At 39.3% G+C, this 21,583-nt stretch overlaps 1 protein-coding gene across 1 annotated transcript; it reads left to right on the plus strand.

Annotated features, from left to right (window-relative positions):
- The first annotated feature begins 3,348 nt into the window (after positions 1 to 3,348).
- On the plus strand, positions 3,349 to 14,458 carry LOC100705823 (troponin I, fast skeletal muscle). The gene is made up of 7 exons (XM_003439387.4): positions 3,349 to 3,437; positions 9,347 to 9,382; positions 10,346 to 10,382; positions 10,495 to 10,623; positions 10,898 to 10,987; positions 11,813 to 11,989; positions 12,717 to 14,458. Exons 2-7 carry the CDS (start codon positions 9,372 to 9,374, stop codon positions 12,795 to 12,797), a joined length of 525 nt encoding a protein of 174 aa, XP_003439435.1. The 5' UTR covers positions 3,349 to 3,437; positions 9,347 to 9,371; the 3' UTR covers positions 12,798 to 14,458.
- The last annotated feature ends 7,125 nt before the right edge of the window (positions 14,459 to 21,583 follow it).

A 21,583-nucleotide genomic window follows, 5' to 3' on the forward strand; every position in this document is an offset into this window, starting at 1 on the left:
GAAGATGTGCTGTCTTTGCTTATGGTAATGCCAACCAGGTTGAAGCATTTCTGGTTTACACTAATAGAAACCAAACTATGACAGTATAGACAGCCACAGTCTAAAAAAATAACCTCGAAATGGTAACTGCGCTGTGATGGCTCATGCTTATGGACATAGTGTGTGTTTAACTGAAGAAAATGTAAATGATTTATTCAAAAGCAAAAGTGAGTTTTGGGGGTATTTTAATTTTTAAAGCGGATTTTTATGCAATTCGTTACTTTCTTGTGGATACCCAAATTAAAAATAGCCAAAGTTTCTAATAATGAGCGTTCGGCTGACAGGGATTACTGCACATACTCAGTAATCCCTGTCAGCCAAACGCTCAGGCTGCCGACTGCTCGAAACACTTCACGCAGTTTTTTATACTTTTCCCTCTGTATGATGTCATAGACATAATACTTTAATCTTTGCATTATTATTATTATTATTATTATTATTATTATTATTATTATAGTTGAACAATGACTTTTCAGCATCATGATGACTGTTTTTGAGAACCTTTCTTAAGTATTCTTTAACCTGTGGTCAGTTAGCTGACTATTTGTAGCCAGTCTTAAGAATATGCATTTCATGGCTGTGCTGGCATACCGAAGTGGAGGTTGGGATAGTTTTCAATAAACAGGAGTAAAGGGAAAATTAAACAGCACATGTCCTTTTTTAAAAAAAATATATCTTTTTGTGGTTTCTCTTTAACTTGCAGGAATGTTAAAAACCAGCAGCTCTAATCTGGTTCAGAGCTCCAGACTGAGTCGTGTTTTGTGGCTGTTTTTGCTTTATGAGGCCCAAAGGATCTAATGGTGTCAGGCTGATCAACTAAAACTCAAAATTCGTCTTCGATGGCTCTTTGATTTTTGGCGACAGAGAGAATGTGACACCACCTCCAAGACTTCATACAAATCACATTGGAACTGAATCTTTCCCACAGGTTTCAAAGTTTGATAGAAAAGGTGACTGTTTAAGAAAAAGCAGAATATCTTTGTATTTGTTTGACCTCCCTGTTTGCTTTGGGAACAGCAGAACTTTTCATAGTGATTTGCACCATTCAGCACTTACAATGATGGTTGGATCTTTTGTCAATAAAAGTTCAGTTGAAGAATCCTGAGTCCTGATAGAAAAGTTCCACAAATTGCAAATATAGAGGCATGTCATTTAAGATGTATTTGTGATCCCAGTTCTCATCTGATGAGCTGATTATTATTTCTACAATTTGGAAGTTTAATGAAGCCACACAAAGTTTCATCCTCATCCCTCATACACATTTATAGGGATGGGCTGAAGCTTGTATGTGTGAGGTTTAAGGCTAAAAAAACACAAGCTCTGCTACAAACAGCAATTTTACACCGACTACAAGCGTCACAATCTAAAGCTAAACTCTCAGTTTTCCTCAGAACTATTTTTATTTTTTTAATTTTATCTTATTTGTTTTTTTTTGTTTGTTTTTTTGTTTTGTTTTTTTTACCTATGAAGAAATCTGAGCACCAGTATCACAGGGTATATCATATTGGTTCTGCTTTTTACCTAGATTCTGATACCAGGCTCATCTTTTAGTTGTTATTGTTTCTGTGTCAACAAAGTTTCTGAAATACTCGTGTTTAACCTTCATATTACAACCATACGAAGGTTTACAAAACTTCATAAAATTCACTATTTAAATATACTATGACAAAAAATCTTGCTAATTCTTTTGGGCTGATGTAAAAGTATAATATAAGAAAGCAGAAGTATAATTGCTGGGAGAAAAAAAACTATTTAAGAGAGCAACATTTTAACTGCTGATCATTCACATGCGGATTTTATGTCCCTGTGAACATTACATTTAAAGTTGTTTTAGATCATGCTCAGAAATAAAAAAAGTGTTGTCTCGAGAAAGACACTCGAGGCTCATCTGGAGGTAAAATGATATATAAAATCAAAGGTTTATTTATTCAAATGCATAATCTTTAAAGAAAATGGGTTTGGTATTAAATGAATGATAACAATTAACACATTTCAGTTGAGCAGAATCCATTAAATCTAATAGTTTCTGTCCCTGATGAAGGCCACAAGCCGAGACGTGTTGATCAGCTAATAAAGTTGTTCCCTAGCGCTTCAAGTATTGCTGGAGTCTTCATGCCCCTAATATGTTTATATGTTAAAGTCAGCATTTTGGGCAGAAGCTTTTTTTCTTTTGAGTAAATGAAAAAAATACAAGCTTCATGGTTTCCTGCTTAGTGTTTACATTTTGGCTTTGATATTGTATCAACATTTCCTGATGTGTCCTGTGGCTGCTGGTTGGTTAGTGGCCTTCTCCTTCACTTTTGCTCCCAGTTTTATTTTGATAATGACTTTCTTTCTGAGTCTGTTCCCTTCTTTGTTTTCTCTTCTCTGTGTGTGTGTCCATATTCTTGTCTCTCTCCTTGTCTCCTTATATTTCCTGGTGCTCCTTTTCAAAGAGCTTATTAGACTTGGTGTATTTCGATCATCCTTTAAAGACTTTTTGATGAGTCCCCTTTACCTGCATGGAATTAAAGCAGCCACTCTCACCTTCATGTTCAAAGAGCACGGGCAATGCAAGTATTTAAAAAAAAAAAATCTAATTTCTGAGAAACATCTTTGAAATTTTGAAACTAATTTTGAATTTTCGCAGATAATATGACAACTTTTTAAATGTGGTCGCAGACTTTGGGCCATCAGTAGAAAAAGGGTGTTTGACTGTCTTAACTCAGGGACACGTCACAGGTAAGTGTTCTCTATCAAATGTTTTCTAAAGTTGTTTTAGTTCTTTTTAGATTGTATCCACATTTTATCCCAGGTTTAAAATAATCTAAAACATTAATTACACTGTTTATTAATGTTTTATAGGGTGTTAACGTCTCCGTTTCTTTTTATTTTCTTATTTAACCAAGTCTCTTCCAAAGCTCATCTCTGCAGCAGCACACTGTGAGTTCTTCTTCCTCCTGTTTTTCTGAAATGGAAATATTGAAATGAAAAAAAAAGCTTCTCCATAGCCAACGGGTTAAAGTTAGCAGTGTGTGTTTTCCTGCTGTATCTCAACTCTAAATCGTTTGTCAGCAAAGTATTTATATAAGTGTTAAGTGGGATTCATAAAATATCTCTGCGGTTTCATTTCTTCCTTGAATTCTGCCTGTCAGAGACTTGATGGCTCAAGATAATACAGATTACAATGTTAAAGGGCGGGTTATTTATAATGAGACAAGCCGTGGAAGGGGGCAGATGACAGTGTACTGTATTTCATGACCTTGCCAGCTCATTGGTTTGACCAGTAATCCACTTCCATAAAGAGAAAGTGCAGGATTTAGAAGGCCATGGAGATTGCAATATATACCTTCTTAACACTTGGTCTGCCTGCGACTCTGTCTGTGTCTCTGTGACTCGAACAGCTCGGCCTGGTTAAAGTAAGATTTCTCTCTTTTCCTCTTTGATGTTGTTTTAGTAGATCACATTTCGGTTGGTTGCAGCTGTAGATGATTTGTTTCGTCTTAGCAGTTCAGATGTAAATGTCTCAGCAGAAGGTTGAAGCTTTGATCTCAGAGGAGAATATTTGATATTTGCTGTCATTGACGGGAGGATGTTGTTGGCGCCTTGCCAACTATTTAAAGATGGTGTCAGTTTGATAAGTTTGTAGTGACCATAAAATGCCAAAGGTTCTTGGAGGTTTGATGTGTTTTGGGAGTCACCGTTATATCGAATGTTGACAGTGGAGAATTTGAGCAATTTCCTCAGTCTGTAGTTGATGTTTATGTGGAGTTACATTTAATTACTTTGACATTTTTTTAGGATTTCAAAGTTTAAAAGAGTAGTTTTCCGTCTCGAAGTGTGCTCGCTCTGCTGCATTGGCGTACGGTGATATATGGCGTGGTGATGTGGCGTGCTGAAAGATGACACCACTACAAGGCATTAACTTGAAAGTCGATCTGTTAGTGTTTATCCTCCTGTCAGCACTGAGGGAAGCACGGGGACAGCGGAAGAAAACTGGGTCTAATCTTCAGGGACCTGACTTCACATTTTACACTTCAGTTTAATCCCCGCTTATCAAATTTAGCCTGTTTTTTTCCACAAGCATTAAAGCATTAAAGCCCAGTATGGCTTGGTTTTGGTTCTTTTTCTGGGCTTCTCTGAACAACAGATTGTGTATTTTTCTTTTAATCATACCTTTAAGTCATATTGTTTTTGTTGTACCCATATCTATATTTTGAAGAAATATTATTTTTTGAGCAAAAATAAAATCTTCAAATGTTTTAAGAAACAGCAAAACTTCATTTTATCAACTTCATTTCAAAGCTAGCTTCTATGTCTTTATCTGGAATTTTCAGCTGTTTGGGACACTCAAATGGAAATGCATGAACATAGTACCTGAAACTATGTTTGTGCAGAATAAGCCAGACCACAAAGCTAGAAAAATATTTTATTCCACACTTTGTTTGTGTTTTGGCTCGTTTTTAAAAATACTTTCCAACTTTTTTTCTTTTTTTGCAGCTGTTAAAGTCATCATTCATCTATTGATGCTCTTCTACAAGTGTTTGAGACAAGCTTCATTTAGGCTGTTTGAACACTTTGTCTTTTCTCTCTCACACATGCTATTACAGCAGATTTAATTCAGGATTTTGCACTGAATGGAAATGTCTCCTGTATCTTCTTGTTTTTATTTTTGTAAGTGTGAAGCAGTGTGTGTCTGAGGTCAGTGGGCACGCTATTTTTGTGATATGCTCTAGTGTCTTGGCTGTCTGAGGGATGTTCTGCAGTGTTGGATTACCTCCTGTTCCTTCAGAGACAATCCTACTCATAATACTCACACACACGCACACACACTTAAAAATCAAGGCGCCTACAAATATGATTTTTATCTCCAGAGCAACATGCTGTTGTGCCCTCAGAGTTTTGAGTGCCTTAAAATACCCCGTCAGCCCCGGAGATACCCCCCTCACCGGCCTCTTATTAGCTTACAGATGACGACCATGTGTTCCTGGTCAGCTATGTGCGTTAGGATGCCTGCAGTGGTTGTCACTCGTCTTTTCTTTTAAGACGAGCCTGCTGTCCCTCTTTTTTTTCCCTGTACAATGAAGACGTTAGGAACAGCTGTGGCTCCAGAAATAGTCTTAATCCTCTCCTCCATCACATCTCCTAAACATTACAAGCAGCTCAGGCAGTGACCGCCTAACTTCTGAGGATGTCTAGAAGTGTCGTGTGGCTGGTACTTGAAGGGTTGGTTTACCCGTCCACTGATATCTAACCCTGCAGATAGTTTGTGTTTTGTTTGCCTGGAGTTTGGATCTATTTGCAAACTAACCAAAAATTCCAGCTGATACTATGGAAATGTCAGTAGTTTTACATGTCATGAACTTCCAAGTACCTAATAGTTGGACTAGATGAAAATTCAGAGGCTCAACAAAGTTATTGAAGTTGTTGATAAGATGAGTTATTAGTAAGCAGAGATGTCACACTGGAAGAAAAGCCAGAACAACTGAATATATGGGCTGACAGACTGATACTGTCATCCACAGACATGCCTAGGCAACTGTTTTCTAGCAATGTACCATTATCTGTGACGATAATAAAGGGAGAAAGTACATTTCCGGAAGTGAAGCTTAGGCAGCATCTTAATTGACAGATTGTGTCTTAAGTATGGTGATAAACTGGACAAAATAACCCTAAAATTTGGGGTTGTTTACAGTTCAGACAACTGTCGGTATTCTCAGACGATAAATCTTTGAAGGTCCAGGCCTTGGTGAGTAGCATGTCAAGTATGGAGACATGGCATCACGCTCTGCTTTTTCCACTTGACGTGGTTCTGTTGGCTTTATCAGAACCCAACCTTTAGCACCCACTGCGATATCTTGCAGCCAAGTGTTAAAGTCAGCATCTCCAAGTCTGAAGCCTTGGTTCTCTCCTGAAACTGCAGATTGCTCCCTCTGGGACTGGGGGTGAGCTGCTGTTAAGGTGTTTTAATATCTTGAGGTCTTGCTTGTAAGTAATGGCAATGTAGAGTGTACAATGGGAAGGCTGACTCATGTGGAATTAGAAGAAATGCAGGAGTCTGACAGGATCATTATGGTGAAAAGCTTGACCCATAAGGCTATTAACTTTTGCTTTAAAGGCAGATCTATGCTCCAACTCTCACCCATGGTTATAAGCTCTAGTTAGTGACAAATGAAAAAGAACGAGACAGATACAACAGCTCAGCCCTGGAACTCGGGTTGCTTGGACATCTGCTCCTTTGTGTCAAAAGGACATCCAAATGACGTCAGATGTGGTGGTTTGGTGCCTTCCTTTGGAGGTTTTACAGACATGTCTGGTTGGGAGGAGACCCCGGGGTAGACCCTGAGCTGGGGGTATCACATGTCTCATCTATCCTGGGAATGACTCAAGGTTGGCCAGGAGGGACCAAAAAATGTTGCAGGGGAGAAGGATGTGTAGAATTCCCTGCTTAAGATTTGCTATCCAACTTTGGACAAACAGAAGAAGACATGGGTGGGTGGGTGTTATAAAGCATGCTACATGATACACTTTTAGTAGGGATAATCTTTTAGAAGCAAAGGAGAAAGTAGCTTGTCTTTTTATAGAGAGGTTGCTGAAGTGGAAGGATAGTTATGAACCCCTCAAATTACTGATGTTCTTTATATCATATGCTGGATGTTGTAAAGGTCATTATCTTATTATCATGCTAATATTAGCATGTCCTGTTAACATCACATCAAAAGTACACCTCTGTTCAGGTTATTTGAGAGGTTTGGTGCTGCCATTATATGCTTGTTATAACACTGTAACACTGGCTTTTAGTTGGTTAAGATAATGTTGATTTAGCATTGCAGTAATCTGTTCCAAAATCTATGCAAATGCATTTTTTATTGCATGCTACAGTGAAGTAAAAATCTGACCTGCGCGTGGCGCTGAAAGCACAGGCACAAGATAACAAACCAAATTTCATGGCAGTCCACAGTTGTTGAAATGTTTCCCTTCACAGTGCTGGACCTGTATCCCTTGAGCTGTGCTGCTAAAAATAGCTGCATGGTTCCTTTAAGGCATTAACACGTCCTGGGTTACAAAGTGCTGTTCCATGAAATTTCCTGGAATTAACATGATGTCTTAAGATAGAATTCACACGGTCCAAACATGAAATGTGAGATAGGTGTATGTGGGTGCAGGACAGCGTCAGAGAACGGAGATATGATTTTAAACATGATGTGGTTTAACACTGAAATAAAAATGTGGGTTATGGCTTTTCCTTGTTCACCTTCAATTTGTTATAAAGCAAACAGTGGACAGCTGCGGGCAGCCTGACTAAAGGAAGCGTTCCTGCACTCATCAGCAGAAAAGCTGCATGAAGTTGCACGATTTCTGAGGCCGCATTTGAAAGTGCTCCAAGGATTTATTCTTTGTTCATTTAATAAAACGAGTACGCTGAAACTCTGCCTTGTTAGTGCTCCATGGAAAGATAACACAACTGTGCTATTCTTAGATCTTTGCCACTGTTGCCAATGCTGTTAATATACCAAAGAAAAATGGGTGTTCATTTCTTTATTTACTCCCAAAGGAAAATGTCTTCACATGACTCTCTGCAGCCCTGTGAAAAACTAAGTACATATTTAGCAAAAAATATATTGAAGTAATAGATTTGTGTATGACTTTGTCAGTCGCTCACATTGTTGTGGAGGAATTTTGGCCCACTCTTCTTCATAGCTTTGGTTCAATTCATTAACGTTTGCACATGCACAGCTCTCTGAATGTCCTGTCAATCAGCCTGAGATCTGGACATTGGCTGCACATTTACAGCACCTTGATTATTTCCTCATTTTCTTTGATTATTATCCTGTTGCATGATGCAGTGTAGGCCAGGTTTCAGCTGTTGGACAGATTACCTCACATTTATTTAAACTGACTTTAGAGTACTTTAGTATAAAGAGGAGTTTGTGGTCCACTCGGTGACTAAAAGGTCTCCAAATAATTAGTCCCTGAAAACTGAAAGTTGGTATGAGGTGTTTATGCTGATATACAGTGTTTGTGTATAATACCTGAATGGGAAGATATGAATGTTATAAAAACGGTTTGGATAGCTTTCTTTCCCTTTAATAAAAGAAATTGAAGTTTTCAAATTGTCATTTGAAAACTTCATGTTGTATTTGCTTGGGTTATACCTCAGTCTAAAAGGCTTGGAGTATAGTTGCTATCCCGTGGACACCCAACTTGGTGATCATGATAACTCGAGAACCTGGTGAGAATTAATACTTTAGGTCAGGTGTCCACAACCTCCAACCTCAAAAGAGCCATTTTAGCTCCTCCTACCAAACAATGTGAGAAAAAGAGCAGCACATGCAGGTGACAGATGGGCAGATGTAACTGTGAGAGGATAAATTAAGTATTACTACATATAGTATGAATAGTAATAGGATTACCATTAACCCTAATTGTAACCTGTGGCTGGTGAGGGAGCCACAAGTTGCCAACCTCTACCATAGGTGCTTCTACTCATCTATCTAACTTTCTGCAGAGTTAAATCGCTACAGAGCTCCAAACTTTATGTGGTCTTCAGATTAGCTCAAGAACAGTGTGTAGAGAGATTCATGGGATGGGTTTCTATGACCGAACAGCTGCATCCAAGGCCTTACATGACTAAGGTTCATGCAAAGCGCTGAAAGCAGTGGTGTAAAATGCGCCATCACTGGTCTTTAGAGCAGTGGAGATGTGATCTCTGGACTGATAAGTCATGCTTCTCTGTTTGGCAATCTGATGGACTGGATTTGGCAGTTGCCAGGACAACAGTACTTGTCTGACTGCATTGTGGCAAGTGTAAAGTTTGGTAGAGGGGGGATTAGACATTTTGATTAGACATTTTGGACAATTTTATGCTTCCAGCTTTGTGGGAACAGTTTTTGTTCCAACATAACTGCTCACCAGTGCACAAACCAAGGTCCATAAAGAATTGGATGAGAGAGTTTGGTGTGGAAGACCTTGACTGGCCTGCACAGAGTCCTGAGCTCATGAGTTAGAGCAGACTGTGAGCCAGCGTCAGTGTCTGACCTCAGAAATGTACTTCTGGAAAAATGGTCAGTAATTCCCATGAACACAATCCTAAACTTGTGGTATAAATTTGAAAGATAACACCCAGACAGGGGATGGTTTAGCAGGTGGTGGCTCCAGACCACTGCTCTCTCCTTAGCCTTTGTGACTTATGTTTTTCTCTAGTTTTGCTTTTTATTTGTGTCTGTGACATCATTTTGCTGGAAAGGACATTAAAATGTATATATTTGTATATTTGTATCTAAATCATTCCAAATAAAAACATTAAGTCTTGTTTTGTGTTTGTCAGGTAACCTCGGGATCGTCCAGCCAACATGGCCACTGAGTGAGTAAAAATGTTACTGTTTTCTGTAAATCATGTAAGTGTATGTTCCCTGTTTGTGTAACCAGCCAGTATGCAAAGGAACAAGCGGTTCCCTTCACAAGGACTGTTTGGTTTTATTTTTATTCAGTGTGTGACATTTAGCTTGCATTTATCATAACTGCACTGATCACTCTATTATTCAATTATTTATGGGTCACTAATGAGACATGCATATTTTTGCCACGATCCCTGGATGGTTCCAAAGTTTTACATTCTTTTTTTAATATTAAACAAGAGTTTTGCTTATTTCATCTTTGATTTTCATTTATTCTTTGGTACTCAGTGTAGTTCTAGTTACTGTTTGTATTTCTAGACTTTGATTAATCCCTGCTTTATTTCCCACTGACTCATCCTCTTCTTTATATCCTCTGTCTGTCCTTTCCTTTCATTATGAGTTTTCATTTTTCATTTCCTGATTTCCTGATTTTGTGTTTTAATATCTTAATCTTCTGTGTTTTGTATTCAGTTTTACTTTGTCACTAATGATCTTCAACTGCATCTTGTCACCCTCCTGTGTCTACCCTGATTATCTTTTTTTGTATAAATAGTGCAGTTTCCTGTCGGTCCCGTGTGTCTTCTCCCTCGTGCTTGACTGGCTCTTTTGGAGTTTGTTCGCTGACTTTGTTGTTTTGCATTTTGTAACCTTGCAACAGTCACAATAAAGCTGCTCACTTATTTCAATGCACTGTAAATGTATTCAAACTACAAAAGTTTTAAAGAATGAAAATGTCTACATGTCATCAAGTCGGGAGAAGAATTTAGACAGAATTGTGCTTTGACAAAGAAAAATTGATGTCACATCAGTGACCCACATGTATTACTATTTCCTTTGGGAATGGGTTAAACCGATCTTTATGGTTGTAAAATTGATCATCACAAATATACTTTACTTCCATCAATTATAATTTGTGTTTCCGTCTGCAGGAAAAGGCTGTCTGCGAGGCGTAAGCACACCCTGAAGGTAAGATTAACTTTAATTGATAAGCATAACAGAGCAAAATACCTCACACATGCCCATCTGCTTACCTGTGCTTCCTCTTACCTGACACGGGGTGATGATGTAATCTCCTCAGAGCTGCATGCTCGTGGTGGCAGGTAATTTGTTGGATGCTGAAGCGAATGTGAAGGCCAAAGAGAGAGAGACGTTTTTGGCAGAGAAATGTCCTCCTGTCGAGCTGCCGTACTCCAGGGACGAGCTGTTGGTGAGAAGAAACTGCACTGTTTCAAACAGTTAGTCTCTTATAGTCTGTCCACGGTGGCTCTGAGAGCTCACTGCACTTCATCTTCAAAAATAAGAGCTTCACAGGAAACTGTAAGGCAACAAATTGCAGCACAGTTGTGGTTTTGCTGCAGTGTGTTGGGTTCTCACAGCCAAACAGTTTTGACACATTTCATATTGCGTTTTATTTCTTTTGTGGGTTTTTGAAATGGGAAGCATCTAAAAAAGAAAAAAACTTATCACTATGTTGACTTTAGGAACTGTGCAAGAAGCTTCATGAGCAGATCACCATCAGTGAAGATGAGAGATACTCCATAGAGTTCAAACTGAACATGGTGCTGAATGAGGTGAGACACGTTTCATTGCATCAGGTTGGCTTTTTGTCTTTATTTGCACTGAGTAGAGATACTGTATCTGTATATGTCTTTAACCAAACTCTAACAAGTTACATTTTAATATCACTTAAATGAATTCTTGTATTTTCTCCTGAGCATTTAAAACAAAAAAGACCAAATAAGTATTCTGAATACAAGTATCACACCTGACTTCAAGTTTTTTAACCTTTTCAGTCATTTTCAGTTGCTGTTCAGTCATTTTCATGTTAGAAGCGTCCCCATCTTTTGGATTTTGGTCTGACACTAGGAAAAAAAAGTGCATTACAGAACTGCTTACTTTAAATATTATATCCCGCAGTCACATTTGCTGGTACATGCATGCTGGCTCTGCAGTCGATCTGGATGGCACTGCTCTATGTACACAGGCCAGAAACATGCACATGTAGTCATCATCTTTTAGGGCTCCTCCTTGCGTCCTCCGCCCGTTACTCCTCAAAGGAGCAGATACTGATCCTGCTGCTAGGCTGATGCCTTTCCGGCTTTCGTTGAGTAACTGGCCATTTTCTGACTTCTCCTCCACACTCTTGAGACTTTGATGGAGGACACAACAAACCTTCTTGTGAGGCCGTGAATCGTGTAGCAACATTAACTGGAAATATTTCACATCCTTATTCCTTCCTGTAGCTTTGCTGTCAGCATTTTAATTACCAAACAACACTGTTTTAAAGCTAGCTGTACTTTGTGATTCAGCACCAAACACCCTGCTTGTCACTGATGTTCGCTTCATGATTGATTATTTAATCTGTCAGGTCAGTAATCCTCAGAATCCTCCTTCAGGTCCGGGACCTCAATATCAAGATTGTGGATTTGAGAGGAAAGTTCAAGAGACCCCGGCTGAAGAAAGTGCGCATGTCTGCTGACGCCATGCTCAAAGCTCTGTTGGGCTCCAAACACACTGTTAACATGGACCTGAGGGCCAACCTGAAGCAGGTCAAGAAGGAGGTGAAAGAGGAGGTGAGCAGCTACCTGGTTCATTTGGTCCTCACTCAATAAAATCACAGATACAAAGAAATCACAAAGTTGGACTTGTGATTTCTTTTACCTGTGAGGTCTAAGTCCTTATCAGCAATGGGAAGTAACACCACAGAGGGTTGAGTGTCAGCACAGTCAACTTAGAATTACACTCAACGAAACAGGATCACAGAGTTATTTAGTGGGCTCTGCAGCACAGCAGGTCTTAACAGTACTCTGAAAGGTGTCCATAGGGAGCCATCTACAGTGGCTCCACATGTGGCTCTGGAGCTGCAGGTTTGAGACCCCTGATTTAGGAGGTAGAGCAGGGGTCCCCAACTCCAGGCCTCGAGGGCCGGCGTCTTGCAGGTTTTAGATCTCACCCTGGGTCTACACACCTGAATCAAATGATTAGTTCATTACCAGGCCTCTGGAGAACTGCAAGACATGTTGAGGAGGTCATTTAGCCATTTGAATCAGCTGTGATGGATCACGGACACATCTAAAAATTGCAGGACACCGGCCCTCGAGGCCTGGAGTTGGGCAACCCTGAGGTAGAGTTTCTTCTCATCATCGATGAGGACTTAATCCTCAGGAACTGTAACAATCCCTTTTCTAGCCACTAGGGGGCAGAAAGAAACCCATCAAAACAAGTTGTTTTTTTCTTGATTAGCAGCCTGTTTGCATCTGTTTTCAGTCTGGACTAACAGAGCATCATCTGTGTTTGCAGGACAAGCAGCTGCGTGATGTGGGAGACTGGCGTAAGAACATTGAAGACAAGTCTGATAGGAAGAAGATGTTTGATAGCTAAATGTGAGGGTGACTTTCTGGACAGAAATCAGGTTTAATGTCTTTGTTAACTGAAGGCTTTTAATCCAAAGTGATGCATTTCCCCTTTAATTTTTACTTGATCTGTAGATCCTGATCTTAGTAAACATCATCTAAAGACATATGTTTGGTGGAAGATTATGGTGCTTTCTAAGCTTCTGTTTTGGTACAGTATGTGATAAATGGTCTTTACTTTAATTCAAAGCTTGTGTCAAGGTGCAGTGAAATGTAGGAAATCTGTGATGTGCACTGATGCCAGTGAAGCATGGTTGTAGTTTTTGGATATCTCACTTTGGATTATACTCGTCACTAAGCTTCCTTCATGCTTTAGCCTGTATTGAAACTGTACTGTGATATATTTCTACTGTGTTACAGTTAGTATGTGTCAGATAAATCAATTCTACTTTTTTCTGATATATCCTTTTGCTTTTACTAATGTGCCTACGATGTACGTTTCCTGAAACTCTAGTTAGTGTCTGAGGTTAAAATCAAAATACAATGGATGCGTATTTTGCAAATAAATCATGACCCATATTCTAACTGGCCCAGCATGAATGAATGAAACACTACAACATGCTCTTTACACATATTCATTTGGTCGATCCTTCACTTCTCGCTTGTTTGATGTAGATTGTAGAACGTCTAGTGTTTCATGCCACTTAACTGTCCAAGAACCATTAGCTCTCTCGTGGTCCAAGCAAACCATGCCATGTCTGACATCACCTGTTACCATAAACTGTAAATATCAAAAGATGGACAGACACCATTACATCACTTAGTGGTTTGTAAAGTCCTGTTGGGAAGCTGGTTGTCAGTCTGATAACTGACACTGACGTGGTCAATCAGCATATTCTGGACAATTATCTTTTCTGTCTCTTATAATGAGTTAATTTATAAAATAGACCTAATGTTTTATTCATTATAACCTAAAACTAGTCTGGAAACTTGTAGTACTTTCATTTATTAATTAATTTCATCCATTTGTTATTTTGCCTAGTTGCCTTGTGAATTTAACAGTTTATTCTTGTCTGCAAGTGCAAATATTTGAAGAAAAAAACCCACTACACTGAATATAAAAGATAGATGTAGCTTCCATGTGAAGTGCCTTAAACCTGCATTACCTCTAATGACCAGTAGGGGTCAAGTGCTGGTTGCAAACCCCCTCCAAACCTTTGCTGATGAGACTGTGGGCTCAGTCGCTTCTGTCCTAGTCATGTTTAAAATAACATTATGTTCTTTATGAGAGTTATGGACCCCATCCGTGGACAGCAGTGTAAAAATGGTTATGGTTTCTTAGTCGCATCCCTCACTTGTGACGTCTGGTTTTAAAAAGCTAAGAGGGCACGAGCCATCAAAAATGAGACTTTGGGAACCGGTTTGTAACATTATGGTGTCTTTATTCATAGTTCGTATAGAGCCTGTGGGAAATAACTAATTTGAGAAGGTCTGCATTTGCCTGAAAGCCTATAATGCATCAAATAAAGCACAAGGCCAGTGTAGAAGAATAATTGTGCTTCCTACGTTGGAGAACTGTAACAGTACCAAATCACTTCATGCTTTTGCGTTTTCATGTTTATAAAACAAAATGTGATGTGCTTTTATCGTCATTTTGCTGTCACATTAAATAGAAAAGCTTCATGCTCATCTTGTTCCCAGTTTTCCTGAGTTTGTAAAACACTGGAGGTTATTTTTAGTTAATTATTTTATTGTATCAAGACACTAACTGAGCTATTTTTTACCTGTACGCTTTAAAAATTTTGGCAATGTGATCATTTATTATAAAGATTCAGTTGCCTAGTTTGAATTTATGGAAGAAACAACGCTGAATTAAGATGCTTAAAGCCGTTGGCTTGCTTGTGGAAAAGGCTGAAATAGTAGTAATATTTAGAAAGTGAGTAATGACTGCATATAATTAATTAGCTGACTTCCAAAAACCTGAATCCTAAATGTTTTTATTATAAATGAAGAAGTCTGGCTTATTTTCTGCGGAAAAAAAGGTGAGCCTTTAAATCACGTCGTACTATTTTTAGATTTTAAGCTTTTTTTTCCCCCAAATCACTTGATTTTCTTTGCTTTCTTTGCAGATTCGATCACTTAGATGTGACACAGCATGCTTTTCCGCAAAGGTACGCTGAAGTCAAAACTATCCATAAATTTAAAAGTCTGCCTATAGTTTGATGGTAGTAAAATAAACAAATAAAAGATTATTCATGCAGATCCCACTGAGTACTGGTTTCAACTTTCAGCTGAAACCTGGAGGCGCAGGTGGTCCCAGTCCTGTACAGACACGTGTGGCATTTTGTTAAATCGTAACCAGATTTCACACCTTAAATCCATCCTCTCATGTCTGTCAGTCCTGGCAGCAGGAAGCAAAACACTGTGATATTTACAGTATGAGCACAGAGCAGAAGACCCCGTGTATGAAACCTGCAATAATTTTACTCCTTTGATGGAGCAATTAGGAAAAAGACAGAAAGACAGAAAGCTTCAGAGTCGCTAGTTCACTGAATAAAGCTTGATTCACTCCCCCCAGAAAGTATTTATTTAGACATAACTAATAATGCATTGAACTCCTTGTTATTCTAGCCATATTCTCAGTCTTTCACATCATTGTGGGGAAAGTTTGGCCCACTGGTCTTTACAGCGTAAAAAGGTAGACAGACATAAATCCCCCTCTGTGTGAATAGTTGATATGCTGTGTTTGGGATTCTCCAAATGCTTTATTACCAAGCACAAAGCTCCACTTTGGTCCTGTCTTGCTCCAGAAGTCTTGTGGTTTGTTCAGATGCAGATATGCAAACCTAAGACCTGCTGTCATGTTCTTTTTAGAGAGAAGAGGCTTTCTCCCAGCAGCCTTTCCAAACAAGCCATAAACTTTGACATTTATCATGCTAACTGAAGCCTGCAGAGACTGAGCTGGACCTCTAGGTTGTGTTTTTTTTCACAGTTTCTGACCTTGGGGTGAATTTGCTGGCACGTCCACTCCTGACATGATTGTGTTATTGTGTTAACACACACCTGAAAGCTCCACACCTGCAAACTGCCGAAACGTCTGCTTTTGGAGAGGTGCTGATAGTTGGTGATGATCAGTTAATCAAGTGCATTTAACTAACAGCACCTGGCTGATAAGTACTCTCTTATTTCTTAATGAAGGAGTAAGGGTGGATTTAGTTTTTCACTGGACTGAAAAGACTCCTGTTTAAAATTTCTATTTCACACTGTGTAGGATTCTCCTGTCAGAAAATCGTTTTGTTTCACGGGTACGCTTGGAGATTGGATTTTATTAATCCACTTTTCGCCTCCACTTGACACGTCAACAATGTCTTTTGCATTTGGCATCTCACTGCTCAGTGTTACCGCAGGTTATATTTGACCTCTGCTGACGGCTGCATCATATCCTCAGATAACAGCTGCCACTCCACTTAGATTCACACCAGCCAGAATTAGAAATGAGAGAACAGACAAGGAGAGTCATCTGAGCATTTACAGTCTCCTCCATGCTGACCTGCAGTAACCCATAGAAAAGTGCTGCTCACAGTACATCCTTCTTCTCACCTTTAGGAAGGGAACCATAATCTCTGTCATACTCAGAGGCCTGAACATGAATAACTGTCTTCAGGACTTAGAGGTAAGAGATGGATGAGAATCTTAATGTTTGTTTTAACATCCATGTTCAGTGTTGGTAGAATCCAATGGATTCTGACAAAGATGATATGGATTGTATGCGTGTGTATATTGTAACAACAGGGGAATAACAGCTATTAATTGTAGTGTCATTAAAAACCAAGGTTCAGGAGTGTCCAGTGCCAATTTATGAGAGGCTGCAGTCTGTGATCACTCTCTGTATGTATAAGATGGATGTAGCCAACATGAAGTCCAACTCTAACCCAAAGGTGACTGAAACCTGCCGTGGTTCCATCCAAGATTAAAATGCAGGAACGTAAGTTATGTCCATCTTTAAAATGCCTCTCTTGAGGCACTAGTGTTGCAAAAGACATCATTCATCTGTTTCTGCAAATTTCCACATAATTTTAGCACTTATTGGCATTTCATGTGTCTTTTTAAATATGAGAATAAGAATCAAGTGAAAACGGCTCTCCTTTATTTTTACCTGTGCCAGTTTCTCCACAGGTTTAGAATGAGCTTCGATATTATCATTAATGTGAAATACTATATGCCATCCTTGTTTTTTTGCACTGGCCTACCCTGTGTGCATTGGGAAGATTATAAACTATGTCCACTAGATGGCAAATAAATACTGAGTTGAAACACTGACTTGCGCTTTCTCTGAAAAATGCCGTGCACTAATCACGCATCTGCATTGCTTGTGGTACATCTGTGGAGCGTAATGCAGTCCAACCTGCAGGTTTGAGTTTTGCAGCCGATCCCACCGATTAGCTCTTCCTCTCTGAATCAAACCTGTTAATTAGTGAAATCAGCTGCTCTCAATGTCACATACTTCAGCTCCTCCAAAAATTACCATGACAAGCCATGGTGCTAAAGTGTTACATTGCACTTATCAGGTGGCAATTTTAAATTACAGTCAAACGTGAGAAATGCTCCTCGGTGCGTTGTGTCACCAGAGAATCTTGCACACTGTTGGGTGACCACACGTACTTTCTTCAATTTGATTTAATTCCGTATCACCAGAAAGCTCCTTTATCTTTAGGATTGTGTGGTTTTATCAGTGAGGTGGAGTTGTTTTTACCCCCCAATGTTGGTGCATTCGTACTGTACTTTGTTTCCGGTCCTTTTCCCGCCGGCAGCCAGCACTGACCGACATGTCCAGTCTGAGAGGAAAGAAAGGAGGTTTAAAAGGAGGTCAGGCTGAAGGTGAGTGAGTTGAAGGAAAATGACACCAGACCAAACACACCTGCTGAGTGAGTTTTCCGGTCCAGTCTAAGCACTGGGCTTCTTATAGGGGTGTGAGCAGAGTGCTGGCATCATTAATCGCTCCAGGCCATTTCTCTCATCACTGCCACAAGAAGTATAAACCAAGCACCACCTGCCTGAGCCTGAAAGTCTAAAGTTATTCTAAAGAAAGAAACTGATTTAAAAAAGCATTTTTAGCACCAACGTAGTGATTTTTTTTTTTGGTTTGGTTTTTCTTCCCATTGGGACAAAGCGTTTTAGTGTGCAGCTAACACACGGCAGTTATATGCTGAAGAGGATGACCTGGCATCTGGTTTTGGCTTATGTGTATTAATATTTTTTTTTGTATATATCTCATAAAATTTTTTTACATCTGTTTTGCCCAATCAGTGATTTAGTAAATCCAACTTGTAAAATTGAAGTAGAAACAAGCAAAACATAATAAACTGTTCACACTTTCCAAATGTTATTGATGTCAGCAGTTTTGTCTGGTTGCGAGATGCCTTTAGATTCTAATGCATGGCATTTCAACACTGGGAAAGCCTTAGTGACAGGCAGTAAATCTAACTGCAAACCATCCCTGCAGGAGGCCACATGAACACAGATGGTTGATGACTCCAAGCAAACTACTACAAGCATCAGGAGCACATATCAAACTGCGTGTAAACATAAACATATAGTTATTAATACTTTCACATAGTGAGGAAAGCCAGCACGCTTCACTTGAGTTTCTAAAGTCAGCTCGAGTTGTAGGTCGTGTGTTTTCATAGAAAACATCTACCGGTCTCTGTGACGGGACCGTAAACCTGAGACCAAACGTTGCCCTTTAATGCTGCATTCCCAGCATGACTCTTCATCATCTGCACATCACTCAGACCCATCAGCACCTTCCTCCTCGGCCGTCAGCTTATAAGACTATAGTCTTATCTGCTGAACGCCTTTCGCTCTGCAGACTCTTTTACACTTGTCCGTGGGCCTGAAGTGATCGCCGGTGAAGATTTAACAAATAAAGCAATTCAGTTTGTGCTTCTGTTCCTAATGACGTGGTTTCTTTCTTTCTTTCTTTCTTTTGCTTTTATTTGATTTCCTAAAAGGCTCTTTGTAGAATTTGGTCAGTCTCACACCTCCACTAAATTTTAGAGCTTCAGTTACTAATTATTTTGTGCATTTAGAATATTTATTAAAACTCTAAAACTACAATCAGAGAATGCTGTATTGTTTTTTGTTCACATATATGTCTCCATGCATGGGACGTAAAGTACAAGTTTCATTTGCCATTGCACGATTCCAACTGCTCCTAAGCTAAAACAAAGTAGTGATTAAGTACTAAGATTTAACCAGGCTAAACAAGAGAGGTGCATGTTGGCTGTGGAAGCAAGTAAAAATGGGCAAATCTCAGCATGGAGCAATATGTGCTCTTAAAAAAGGAGGAAACTGGACAAGTGGAGGACAGAAATGTCATACCTAGAAAACTATGAACAGCATCGGAAAGTCATGTCCTTAAGAAACAGGAAAAAATACATGGCAAAGACCTGACACAGTAACTGAGAGAGTCATCTGGCCCTTCAGTTTTTTAATTGCTCATCAAAGCTTCATCAGATGGCTCTCAGTGGAAGGATGGCTGTCAAGAAGAAACAGGAAGAAAAGGCTGACTTATGCCAAATTACACAGAAATTGGACTGAAAATCTGATTAGTGAAAATGTTCAATATGTGGAGAAGAAGTCAGGAAAGAGGTACAATGACTACAGCCATACTGTATATAAAGCATGGTGGAGGCTTTGTCATGGTTCAGGGCTGCATTTCGGCCAGCTGTGTCTGTGATCATGTCAAAACTGATGGAATGAACAAAACACAAGAGCACTGTCAGATTTTGATTTGGCAGCAGTTTGATTTTTCAGCATGAGAGTGATCCCAAACACACTGCCAGTGCAGTAAAAGCACTGCTGGATAGAAAAACACACAGTGGGACACCATCAGTCATGGCTCGGCCTCCCCAGAGCCGGACTTTAATGTTACTGGAGCAGCAGGAGCATCCTGACGGCACAGGAACATCCAACGAAGAGCCCTCAATGTCCTTCAAGAAGTCTGGAGAATATTCCTGAAGGCTACTTAAAGAAATAAATAAAAGCATATTCAACCAACTTTATGGTCTTCAGATAAGAGGAGAAAAAGAAAGGGAAAAGCACAAACTGTCTAAAATATCAGTTTCTGGGTTGAAAAAGAGAGCCATCTTGAAATGCACCCAAGCACTGAGACTGAAGAATGATCTAAATTTGTTTGCTATGCCCCACCAGAATCTTTTATAGTGTATCCAGTGATGGTGAAAATGCTCAGCTTGAAGCTTTCCATCCTTGCAGCTGTATCCATCATTTGTAAATGGTCAAAAATAGCGAAGGTAAAATGCTTTGATGCGATTTTATGTCATCCAAGAAAAAAACAACCTCCATCTCAGTCTAAGACATGTAACTTGATCCACATGAAAAATCTGTCTTCACACCTACCTGAAATCATGCCTACATATATAGCACAAGTATGAATATGAGAGGCCCTTCTGCAGCCAGAGAAAGATCTGGAAGCCTTTCTGAAGGCAGAGCCATAGCTCAGATAAGAGGTCCAATATGAAACAGTATGCAGGCCAGCAAGTCATTAATGTGGTATTTATAGTCTGCAGAAATGTGAGCTTGTTAAGCACTTTGTTTGGAGCAATGTGTAAAAGTTATATCAAAGTTTTCCTGTTTGTTTGATTATTTTAAGCCACCTCCTGAACTCTGCTCGGCGCTCTTCATTCATGGCAGCGTTCAGTTTGATCGCCGGTAGAATCCCAGATAAGCTTTTCACACCTTTTTCAAGTTACGTTCAACTTAGTTTTAGCTTTTAGACTAAAACCACATCCCTTCTGTCTTTTAGGAATTGGTTTCATGTTCCTCTTCAGAAGGTACATGAAGGTAAGCCCAAACAAGAGATATCATCCCACATTAGCAATGTCTGCATCTTTATTTTGGTCCATTGAGGATTAAATTGCTTTTTTTTTTTTCATTAGCGTGAAAACCAGGCTGTAGCCTCGTCCTGCGTTCAGACAAGTCAGGCAGCTGTGGAGATGGAGGTGACAACGTGGAGACGCTGAGATTTAAGTTCATGCCAGCTTCAGAGGGTGTGTGCTTTGTGATAAATGTTCCTTCTAATTAGTGATAAAATGCTCATGTTTCCAATGTTGGCACATCCAGTTCTGACACTTTAGGACTCCTGAAGACAAAGTGACTTCTTGACTATCACATAGATATAGTTACAGTTAGATTTTGATGTAAATTACTCATAAGCATGAATTCAATGCATTTTTAGAATCTATGAATCCAAAGAGGTTTGACATATTTAACCAATCATGTTGGACCTGTAAAACTTGGTGTAGAACAGTTAGGTCAAATCTTTAAAGGACTTAAATGGAACTAAGGGGTGTTGGCTGCTTGAGAATTTGTAGTGATGTAAAAAAAACAAACAACAAAAATCACCCTTAATGATTCAAAAGTGAAAACCAGCCTGAAAAGTTTGTTTTATCTATGTATCCACAACTTATTACCAAGTTTTTGGATTTGAGCATCTTCAGTTCAGTAACAAACCAAAAATGCCTTTACTGTCCCTCTATTTCCAGCAGTCCCATGATCACCCAATGAAATGTTTGGACTCTGATAGTTTCATATCAAATGTGAATCATCATCATCCTTCTCTTCCTCCCTTTTATAGCATCCTGGTGGCACCGAGCAAAGTCCTAAAATGAAATCAGGCTCCTCCTCAATAAAGCCTGATTTATGGGGTGAAGTTGGAAGGGGTTGATGATATTTCAGGATCTTGCTGGCCGATTGGTCTGAGGATTCTGCATTTCCATAAACAGGAGCACCATA

The sequence above is a fragment of the Oreochromis niloticus genome, linkage group LG7 (assembly GCF_001858045.2).
Source record: "Oreochromis niloticus isolate F11D_XX linkage group LG7, O_niloticus_UMD_NMBU, whole genome shotgun sequence".
Taxonomy (NCBI): Eukaryota; Metazoa; Chordata; class Actinopteri; order Cichliformes; family Cichlidae; genus Oreochromis; species Oreochromis niloticus.